This window comes from Acomys minous, assembly GCF_964271855.1.
Source record: "Acomys minous genome assembly, chromosome: 19".
Classification (NCBI taxonomy): domain Eukaryota; kingdom Metazoa; phylum Chordata; class Mammalia; order Rodentia; family Muridae; genus Acomys; species Acomys minous.
Window position 1 is genome coordinate 39,466,500 of NC_140499.1, and position 11,990 is coordinate 39,478,489.

The following is an 11,990-nucleotide window of genomic DNA, read 5'->3' on the forward strand; positions in this document are numbered from 1 at the left end:
GGCAAGTTGACATAAAAGCTGCCCAGGAGAAGATGATGAAGGCTGGAAGGGCTCAGCTATGTCCTGGGTGACAAGTGATTCCCCCAGCTAGTGGGCTTCATTGCACTAGAGGGCCGTGGTGGGTATGAGGAAGGAAAGTATATCAGTCTGCCTAGAAACCTACAAGAAGAACATTATGACGGGCAGATCTGGGCCCAGGGGTCCTGCTCAAACTAAGGCACCAGCCAAGGACAATACAGGCCGTAAACTTCAAACCCCTACCCAGATCTAGCCAATGGACAGGACATTATTCACAGTTGAGTGGAGAGTGGGGTCTGACTTTCACACGTACTCTGGTGCCCCATATTTGGCCACGTCCCCTGGATGGGGAGGCCTGGTGGCACTCAGAGGAAGGATAGCAGACTACCAAGAAGAGACTTGATACCCTATGAGCATATACAGGGGGAGGAAGTCCCCCTCAGTCACAGTCATAGGGGAGGGGAGTAAGGGGAAAATGAGAGGGAGGGAGGAATGGGAGGATACAAGGGATAGGTTAACAATTGAGATGTAATATGAATATATTAATATATTTTAAAAAAAAGAAATTATATCAGTCTGGCCTAGTTTGAGCTGCATAGGGAATTTGAAGGAAAACGCACTTCTAAGTGTACTAAGCCTGGATTTCCTCCAGGTGTTGCTGGAATTAGGTGTAAGAATTAGAGATTCTGGCTTAATTTCTTAAGGATCACTGAGACTTCTGCATGTAGAATGTGTGGAGGGCAGACAAGTGCTGAGGTGTGGACATGAACTTGCCCAGCACATACAGAGAGGTCCTTCATCCCTTACACCTCCTCTTCCATCACTGCAAAGCACTCGCCTCCAAGCTTCACCCCCTAACCTTAGAAGAGGGTGGTGTGGTCCCTGCAGGAGGAGAAGGGAAGGGGCTGTCTCAGGGCTGATGAGATAGTGTCACCTCTGCCTCCTCTTTTTGATCTGCCTCTCACTTGAAATGCTGCTCAATTCAGACAGTGGCTTGAACAACTTTGTTTTGCCATTGGTGCCAAAAATAAAAAGAAATAGGCATTTTTGTCCAGCCCTTTCAGTTACTGAGGGTGAATCCAGATTCTGATATGCAAGGACTCCTTTGGGAATAAAAAGAAAATAACCCTCTATGTTCTTGACTAAATCAAATCAACAAAGGTCTACTAAAAAAAGGTGAAGGAGGGAATAATCAGAGTATAATATTTTATATACTCATGTGTATATATGTATGGATATATATAATTGTCAAATAACAGCTAATCAATTAAAATGTAAAAAGAATATATACTTAATAAAAACATTGAAATAGCTTTCTAAAATTATTGACCATTAGTCATAAAACAACCTATTAAAACACCGTTTAAATTGTTATCTGAGTCCTCTCAAGAAACAATGAAGAGTCATGATTGTTTTTATCCATACACTAAACTCTTCTCACAGATACACACTTTCAAATATTAATGGTTCATCTATCTTAAACAAGCATATAACATACTTTAAAATTAGGGATTAGTGATACTGTAACCACGGCTTTGATAAAATGTATCAGATGCATCCTACAGATACAAGTCTTGAAAAGTCTTCACACTGGCTCCAAACTCTATGTGGTTACCTTCCCACTTAAGAGCAGGGTTAATGAGAACAGTCTAACTCATCATACTGAGATTCCACTTCTGAATTCACTCATTTGAGCTGCATAGAGAACTTGTGCTTGTGGGGGAGCTGGGGTGAGGGTTGGAGAGATGCCTCAGCCATTATAGGCTGGGCTCACAACACAAAGCGCAAGAGGATTTCTCTGCTCTCCAGAGTGATGTGGAACGCTGTGTCCAGTGCTGATGGTAACTCTTTGTTTGTTTCAAAGGATCATTGGGACTCTGCAGAATTCTGCTGAGTTCGCAGATGCCTTCCACTGCCCCAAGAACTCCTACATGAATCCAGAGAGGAAGTGTCGGGTTTGGTGATCTTCACGAGTGGAGCGTCCGTGGCAAGACTCACCAAAGCTACAGAAACAGGACCTCTCCCTTCAGAGAAAGTGGGCCCTGGAAGTTTCTGCGGCTACTTGGGGGGGGGGGGGCAGATCCCAGAGAGGAACAGCTAGCATAAATGAAGTTAGATTACTGAATCTGCCATGAATGGGAAGGCATGGAGCCTAAGGTCTAGCAAATCAATCACTTCACCGTGTAAATAATGATTACTTCCGAACGGTAGTATTACCGTTGATTTCTGCTTCTCGCACAGACTGCAAGTTAATGTTGTCTGTAGAGAACAGTGTTAACACTCGGGACAGACTACGACTTCTGATCAAGGGGGAGAAGACGTTGAATACAGTTGGCCACCAAAGCACACCAATGATTTGCCTCAGCACTCACTTTCGTTTGCCACATTCACGCTCTCTCTAAACTCTCCCAAAGAACTCCCATGCAAACTGTGGCCTTAAGGCTTATATAGCTTTGAACTTATTTTAACATAGATAGATTATTCGTTCTTTCAGCATCACTTTAGCTTAAGTACTCTTAGAGCAAAAATGAGCATCTGAAACTGTGACGTTGAGTTTCTTGAGGCCCCAGCAGGGTTTTTTTTTGGGGGGGGGGCATTTCCTGCTCTCTCAGACCTTAATCTTCTGAAGGATTCGTAGTAATGTATAAAGCATAATTATTTAATTATTAACTACATTTATGACTGAATAACCATTGTTACAGGTAATCATTAAATATTGAAGTCATGCAGCCAAGACAGTTACAAAAATCTGTAGCTTGATGTACAGGTGAAAACTTGAGACTTTTTTAAACCTGTAAATCATATTGATGAAAAGCTTTAAGTACAAACTCTGGGGATGAAGATCACCATTGAACTGCTGTCTAGAGATTCATATTTAGGTGTGGTTTATAAACAGCATTTTCAAAATTAAACCTGTCCCTAAGAGTGGCTAAGGCAGGGCCTAACTGTATCTGTGTTGCTCCCTGAGTCCTTCAGGTTTGTCATTTGATGGAAAGATTTTGATAATAAATTGAAGTTGTGAGCCCCTCACTAGGCTTGTGTGCAAGCCGTCTAGCTCTAGAAAGCCCAAGGCTGAATAGAGATGGGACGCCTCCACAGGACCTGCTGCGTCAGTTCTATATCTCGTGGACTCTCATTGGATAAACCGAGGCGAGGCGCTCATATTCCTCTCTTGTCCCTCTCTTTGCTTTAGTGCATCTCACCATTCAATTAAGAATTTACGAAAGAGGTGCATCCCTACAACCCTTTTTTTTTTTTTAAACAAAAAAGGTGACAATGAGAACATTTCTATCCAAGATATTCGTTTTCGTGCCTCTTGAAAAAAAAAAAAGGCCCATTTGCTTGTGAAAGTTTTACAGTATAACATATAAAACTGCACAGAGCAAAACTATATAATTCAGAGGACTGCCTTTCTCCGAACACAGAATTATAGCTAAAACCTATAAGAAATGGAACATGGTAGCTCCCCGCCATCATCACGTCAGTCCCTCCCATACATTGTCCAGGCCCAGCATCGTGCTCTAGCTTTGCCCCGTTCTCTTTCAGTTAGCCACGCGTTCTTTCTTACTTTACTTCTCTCTGCCTTACATTTGTAAGACGTGGCTGTAGGGTTGGTTTGTGTGTGCATCTGTCGTTGTCAAATAAGAGTCTATTGTGTGACTACACTACAAATATCCCATCTGATTGTTGATGGACTCTTAGGGAGTATTCTGGTTTGGATTGTTACAAATGATATAACTACGCATTATTAATTGTGCTTATATATTCATCTTTACTTGAAACATCAGTAGAATCACTTTCCCAAGTCATTCCAGACATAACCATAAGTATTGAAAACACAGTTTCAGACTAACCACAAATATCCTTACCCCCCCCCTTTTTTTTTTTTTTTTTTTTTTTTGCCTTTTAAAGCAAACACTATTATCATGGATAATTATAATAGAATTATATTACTATTTCTTTGAAATGAACTTAAATAGACTTGAGTACTATTTTTAGTGGTGGTAGTAGATTTCAGTTAAACAGCTATCTCTGGGTTATTTTTATCCACATCCTGTCATAGCAACCAAAGAGACAGAAGTCAAGAGTAACTAGTACAAGTTGTAAGTGGCCGCTAGCATCTCCACTGGTAGTTCATTAAAGTGTCAAGCACCCATTTCTGTGTAACAGCAACTCTGGTGCCTAGATTCCCTACTGTACATACAGCATAGAACATTTTTTTTTTTTTTTTTTTTTTTTTTGGCTAAAGGACAAAAAGTTAGACTAGCATTTTGACCTTCTAACTCACACATCTAGACATCACTAGTTGTAGCTGGTATGTGTTCTCTCTCTTAATTCTTACCGACTATTTGTCACATGACATAAGACATATATAATCTCGCACCTAAATCCACTTCCACCATGTTTAAGGTCTGATCAGGGAGAGTTTAGAAGCAGAGACAGCAAGGCTTGAGAGCTGCTGTAACTCAGCAGTGATGACAAGATGAAGCTCCTGGCAATATATGTTGGCTTCCATACCACAGTGTCTCTATACAATGTGAAAGGCTGCTCCCCAGGAAGTTGGGGTCTTGTTCTGGTCCTACTCTGCCATTGGTGCAAAAGTGACCTTAGGCACGTGTGTTCTCCTTGGGGCCTCTGCCTGTCTTACCCAAATACACGACAATTAGATTCCAGCAGTTTGTACCAATGCTGCCTCCCCTTTAATCAGTTCTACCCAGGAAACCATCACCAAGATTCTAACAAGTTATAGGCTCTGATGCTGCTACTATTAGGCATGATGAAAGGGGAAAAAACTTGCTGACTTCCTTAAAGTGTTCATAATTCTTTTAACAATAGAGTTATAGTAGAAGGCGTGTGTCATTTTAGAAAGAAAATAAGATTCTACTGTGTCAAATGAAGTGTAATAGGATTTTTAAAAATTAGGCTCTATTCTCTAGGATAGAAAATAACAGAAAACATTTTCATCATGTTATTTCTAGGCCTAGCTGACTGTTCCAATATGCATATAAACCTACATGCACCATTTATGCCTTGAAAAATATTAAGATGAAATGGGGCATTGGTTTCTATGCAGTATTATACTTCCTTGATAGTTTCATACTAAATATTTTTTTAAAGAATAATATTTTACCAACTTTTCATTTTAAAGATAGTCAGTTTTCTGATTAGGTTTTTCATATGGCTACAAAGTGTAATCAAAGATCATAATCATAATTGGGTAACTTTGGCTAAAACTCAATGTGCAGATGTGAAGAACTGAACCATTCAGGTGACTTAGTGAACAGAAAAGCCACATGTGACTGTTGTCAAAATGGCATCTTTATTGCATCGTAACTGTTTCTCTAATTGTATTTTCTTAGTATCAACTCATTTGTGTTTTGCATTTCCTCTAAAACAATGAAAAATATCCTTGCCATTTTCAACCTCATAGACAAAATGTGCTTTATTTTGTTTTTAAAAGATCTTGGTTGTGCAGGAGAAGTTTGGTAGAAAAATAAGCTTTGTCTCTTGCAAGGAATAATTATGAGTTCTCAGCTTAGAAAACAAAAGGTCTCGAAAGCCTGGTGTTCATGTCTGATGTTTATGTTCCAGGGTTTCATTCTACCAAGAAATGATCAAACTTTACAGTTTTCTGCGTGTTAATGTTTTATCACACCTTTATAAATGCACATGACAACATCTCCAATATGATCACATGATCCTATAAAACAGGCTAAGATTGTTTTTTCTTATCTGGGAAGAAAAATGCACCCAAGACTGCCTTATGATACTATGCATGTTGGGTACCCGAAAACATAGCATCAAGGATGTAATGCTGCAGTGTTCATGGAGTGGCATGGTACCAGAGAGATACAAAGAAAAATCTGAAGGGAAAAGGTTTAGATTTGTTCAATGAAAACAGAGGGACAAAATGTTGAATATTCATTATCCTTCAACTTCAATGTTAAAGTATTATTGCACAGAACAAGCACCAGAAGGTATGCCTAAAATTAATCAGAACTAACCCTGATGGTCGATGAGATCCATTTTCATAAATTTGGATTTCTGAATCTAATATTTTTCTGGAATGAGAAAGTGTTGTCATTTAAAAGGCAGTTTTACAATGTAATGTGGAGAGAGATGTGGTGATTCCATAACTGAAATTCCAGGACTCAAGAGGCAGAGGCAGTACGGTTACTGAGAATCTCAGGCTAACCTGTTTTAGGCCAGCCTGGGCTACACAATGAGATATTTCATCAACAAAACAAACAAACAGCAATAATAATTATTTGGAATATAGAAGGGAATGTAGATGACAGGGAAATGAAAAAAATATCACAAATCACAATATAATTCTCTGTAATATAGAAGGTTTCGTTCAAAAATCTCTTCCTTTGGGACAGACAGTCTCGTTTTCTTAAGTTGCTGTTTAGGACAGAGTTGAGGACCTTCGATCTTCCTCATCACTGTTCCAATGGTTCTTTGAGAAAGAGGCATACATTGTAGAGGGCTTCCCCTAAGAGAGCCCTAAAGAGTTGAATGGTCTATACCTTACCTCTATGGCATTTTCCTCAAGGTCAGACTTCAGCATTTGCCAAACCCAGACAAAGGTTCAACACAGAGTTCAACCCTGACACAGACGCCCTAAGCTGAATTCTGTCTAGATCCGAAGGCTCTGCCTTGTAGATATGCTCCTTACCCAATGGGCAGAGGATAAAAGTTAGAAAATAAAAGGGGAAGAGACGGCAGGACACAGCTAACTAAGCTGACCTTATGTGTCTATGTTTTTATGACTTTGGTTGCAATTGTGAAAGTCAAACTCATGCTACTCTAACTAAATTTGGAGATTTTGTTGATTTGTGTCGCCTGATTTGTGGCAGGTGTGAATAACTCAGCATGTTTCAAAGCATCTCATTCAAAATAAAGCTGGGCTAGCCAGCAGCACCCTGTGGGTCAGAGGAAGAACAGACCTCTAACTGCACCACACTCCCAACACATCTGAAGGAAAACCAACTGTCCTGTTGTAGAGCACACACCTCTGTTATCAGACGGCATGGAGAAGGTGGGAGGAGGGATTATAGGAATTGTGATCTTCTGTAACACCTTACAGAAATTAGAATGCTTAGTCTCTTCACAAGTTAAAAAAAAAAACCACCTATCTAGAAAGAAAGAAAAAGAAGTATAGTGCACTGTTAACACTAAATAGTTCTTCAAACACTTCACAAGCATCTGTTTAGATTATATTATGCATATTAATCTTCAAATAAATGTCATTTTAATTTGTCTTAGCAAAGTAAAGGCATTCTGCCTTTCAGACTGGATATTTAAGAACATTATCATTAATAAAAGGTGATGGCAGTCAGAATGATATTTATTGTGACCCAGACATACAGTTTCAGTTTAATATATTAAATTGTGAAATAATATCTGTAGCCATATTTTACAAATGGTATATTTAAGTAAAAGGGTGAACTGGTTCATCAAAATTATTGCTACTATTATGACCAAGTTATCCCAAATCCTAGAATCCACATAAATTTGACAGGAAAATTTTATCCCCCACTATGAAATAAATTCAGTCATGCAAAATAAACTTATTATTTATAGACAATAGTTCTAAAGATATACATCTTTTAAGAAATATTAGTGAAAAACAATATACTTTCCAATTTTTATTACCTTACACATCTTATGTTATTTGTAAAGAACATTAAAGCAATCAAGAAACTATCCAATTATCTATTTTCAAATTTTTGCCACTAGAAAAGAAAACGTAAAATATTTTACTAACACTGTGCTTTCCCGGCATTAGCTTTCCTTATTTATTAATCAAACATTGGTAACTAAAGTAGCTACAAATCTATAATGTGTTTTCTTATGCCATAAAAGATAAAGCTAAGTGAAAACAGCTGACCTGTTCATTTTCTAGATAGTAAAAACAAACATGAACCTATAAAGAAATGTAAAGAACACCAAATTTGAGGTTTTTTTCCCCTAGTATGTGGAAAATATTTTAGAGAAACATATACTCAGTTTGTATCTGGTAATATGAATGGAAGTTTTACAAAGTTGATAAGGAAATATTCTCATTTAGTGGTACTTTATACTCAAAATTAAGCACAAAAAGAGTAAGAATTTGCTAAGCAAGAGAGTGGAGCAGAGGGGGGGTTATCAGCTTCTCATTATTTACAGTTGGATTTTTTTTATGTATGTTACACCAGCTAAAGTTGTCCTTGTTCACCAATTGAATGCCTTATGCTGTTGTTGAACTTGATGGCGTCTTCTTTTTATTTTGAAAAACCCCCTGTGGATGCCTTGCATTTGCTCCAAGTTCTATGGAAAGATAGAATTCTGCCCTATTTTTAGTAATGTAGAACTCAGTTCAATATTTAGATATCCTGTTGCTAACTTGCTGCACTGAACAAATAACTAATTTATCTACATCGTCCCTGTCTCAACAAACAAATCAGGATTATGGCTTTCTGGAAACCAGAAGGTGGGCAGTTGGAACGCCACCCAAAGCAGACTGCTTAGAATGGAGCAGTAGGGTATGAAGTCATGGAAGCCTCTCAACCTGGAGGGAGACCAATAGACTCAGAGATATTTAGGGTGGAAGCAAAGGTCTACCAAAAGGCCACGCAGTAAGCAAAGGCACCTCTCAACCTGGATTTCCTACCCCTACAAAATGACCAGGATCACAGACACCTCTCTGGGAAGGACTCCGTAGCAGTTGCTAAGAAACAATTTTCAATTTTCTGAAGCTGAAGCGTAATACGCTGATCATTACCTCCAGCATTTCCCGGGCACTAATTACATTCTATGAATCTTGAAAAATATGAGGGTTTTTCTAAAAGATTATTTTTCACTACAGTATTTTTTTTTTTGTGTTGCTGAAATGAGTCGCATGCTTGATCGCTTTGAATCATTTTTCTCACTAGACACTTAAGAAACAGAAAAGACAGGAAGTGCGTGCACTCCTTCATGTAGGGATTTCTTCAGAGGGGGAAAAAAAGCAAAAATAAGAACACATTCAAAACAAATTTGCAGCTTAGAGCAAGATGAAATTTGGGAGACACAGCTTACGGTTGGTTATACTAGTATCTCCTTTACTAGGCAGAGAAAGGACCATTTGGCACCAGAGACCCAGGGGAAATGGCTTTTAATACCCTGAAGCTTAGTTTCCTTAGGAGGAAAGTTTAATGATGTAAAAAACAGTTGGATGAGTGTTGAATAGAACAACACACATTGCCATCGTCTCCCAGCAATATTCATGGGATAATTCCCCCCAAATCTATGACTATGGAGTGAAAAGGACAAAGGGGAGCTAAAGTGTAGAGATGGGGCGGGACTGACTCGACAACAGACTTTATGAAAGTAGATGGCCCAGGGTTGTTCAGGCAGACCTAATCACAAGAGCCTTTAAACCCAGATGAGGGCAGAAGGGAAGGTCAGAGTGATACAGTGTGAGGGCTTGACAGCTCTTGAAAGTGGAATAAAAGTATCATAAACCTTGAGGTTCTAAATGGAAAAGATAAAAATAAACAAACAGATAAATGATCTCGTACAGACCCTAAAAGTAACAGTCCTTCCTAATCAATAACACCCATTGCACAGGATTTCTACCCTAAAGAACAAGATAAGTTTACATTATTTACACCACTAAGTGTATGAAATTTTCTACACCACTACAGAAAATATGCAAGTATATATTCAACACATAAAGCTTATAATTATATAAACATTTTCAAAACTATACTAAGTTCAGATATTATCTTCTAATGATAAAGTGTAGAAACTATAAAATATAGTCTGAATTATTATCCTCTATTTAACTATTACTAAATTACTGAGTATACATCAATTTGAGATAGCAAATAAGAGTTTATATGATTCTAAACTAAAATAAGGAGATACAAATGATTCACTAATGCAAAGACTGAAAGCCTTGGCCTTTATAAAATAAACACATCTCATCATACAGAGGTCAGATATTAGGCAATTAATGGGGTTTGCCTAGCATACAGCTTTTCTTCTCAGTGTGCCAACTAATTATCTACTCAGAAGACAAGCACTAATGTGTTAGGAAAATAAGGCATCATCCAGTAAAATAGCTAAACCATGAATTGTTTAGTCAGTTCTTTAAGAAAATAGAAACTAAGGAGCATGAAAAAACTAACTGTATGGCAGCCTTGAGGGCTTTTTGTTTGTTTGCTTGCTTGCTTGTTGTACTTGGAACATGACATTTTCCTGAAAAATTATTCATAGTTATTTAGTATCATAGGCAAGCTAATCATGAATTGCTATGTTCTTAAGAACTTCTGTACCTCATCTTTAAGAAGGATGCCGTTAAAAAGATATATTGCCCAATTGTTTAAACATCAAAATTAAAGACGACACCACTATGCTAGGAAATGTGTGCTGTCCTTGGCAGCCATACAAAGAATGTTGATGGTGTTTTCATATGTAACATCTGTAAACTATATATGTACATTGCTCAGACCTCCCTCAACACTTACTGAGTTCTGTAGAAAGCAAAATAAAACTTTGAACATGATGGGCTGGGACCAGCCCTCAACAGCTCCTTAGGACTGTTACATTTTCAGAAAATATTCAACTGCTCAGTACCACACAGACAGCTTGAAATCTGCCAACACTACAAACCAGGTTTAGCTAGTCTGCATTTCTCAGATCAGCCATTCAGCATTTGCTAGTCCATGCAGACCCTGACCAAAGGCCACTCACAGCCCAGAAACTGAAACTAGGGTCAACATCTATACAAGCTAATCTTGTCAAATTGACTAGATTTAAAATCATCTAGAAGACACACTGCTGGGTGAATTTGTGTATTTAACTGAGGAGAGATGTTCCTTAAATGCTGGTGACACCATTGCACAAGTTGGAGTCCCAGACTGACTGAAAAGGGAACAGGAGACAGTGAACTAAACACCACTTTGTCTATTTTCTGAAAAGTTATTTGTAGTTATTACTTTTATATGCCTGTATATAGCCTGATCAGCTCCCTCACACTACTGCTATCTTTCCCTCCAACCTGGGCCGCATTCCAACCTCACCTGAAGCAAACCCTGCCTTCAGCTGCTTCTTGTCAGATATTTGGTCACTCCAACAACAAAAAAGTGACTATCACACCATTTAAGTCACACATAATCTGGAAGACTTTAGTTATATATATATATATGTGTGTGTGTAACTTTTCCTGCAGATAGCTAAAACTTTCCTATTCTAACAGAATCAACATAATGATTCTCCAAAAGAAAAAGGTAAAATATATCCTTTTTTACTTCATACAGTGCTGCATATGGATTAATGAACTTGAAGATATAAACTTTAGTAAGAGCCACAGATCAAAAGTTTGTTTTTCTTCCTTCATTTTTATCATGACACTAGAAGGTGGAACCTTTAGGACTTGGCTAGGTCTAAAGTATGGAGACTCCATAATTGGACAGTGCCCTTATTAAAGAATAAAGTGAAAAATATGGCCAATTGTCAAACAGGTGAAGGGATCTATCAAGACCTCGAACCTGGTGATAAAACTTTGGAGGCCTCAAACTCCAGAGGGAAAAAACCCTGTTGTTCACATAAAATCCAGATGACAGGCATAGCTCCCGGTACTAACGTACAGTCAAAATGACTAGAAGCAGAAGCAGTAGATTTCAACTCGGCAGAGATTATCTTTACTCGTGGATATTTGTAAAGGTTTAGCCAGATGCTCCATTGGGGTAGATTTTCAAATTGGACAGATTTGAAGTGGTAAGATTGGAATCCCAAGAAAAGAGTTCAACCTGAGTCAATCAATATTGATAGCCAGAGGTATTTCTCAGAGACCCAACGTTTTATGTCAAACAAGCCTGAAGGAGAACCACTTCTCAAGGATGTTAGAAGGCAAAAACGAGGATCAGAAATTCCAAGCTAAGAAGCTGTAATTTTGGAAGCTCCTTTGAAATGTTGAAAGTATTGCCAAATTCAGAGAATGG

At 38.3% G+C, this 11,990-nt stretch overlaps 1 protein-coding gene across 5 annotated transcripts in view; it reads left to right on the top strand.

Annotated features, from left to right (window-relative positions):
* The window catches only part of MME (membrane metalloendopeptidase), a 132,280-nt gene extending 126,632 nt beyond the window's left edge, over positions 1 to 5,648 (top strand). For all 5 annotated transcript variants that reach the window (XM_084769748.1, XM_084769747.1, XM_084769750.1 and 2 more), the window contains exon 23: positions 1,883 to 5,648. In XM_084769748.1, coding sequence (XP_084625874.1) covers positions 1,883 to 1,982 — 100 coding nt within the window. In that variant the 3' untranslated portion in view covers positions 1,983 to 5,648. The remainder of the gene's footprint in view (positions 1 to 1,882) is intronic.
* Positions 5,649 to 11,990: the final 6,342 nt, after the last annotated feature.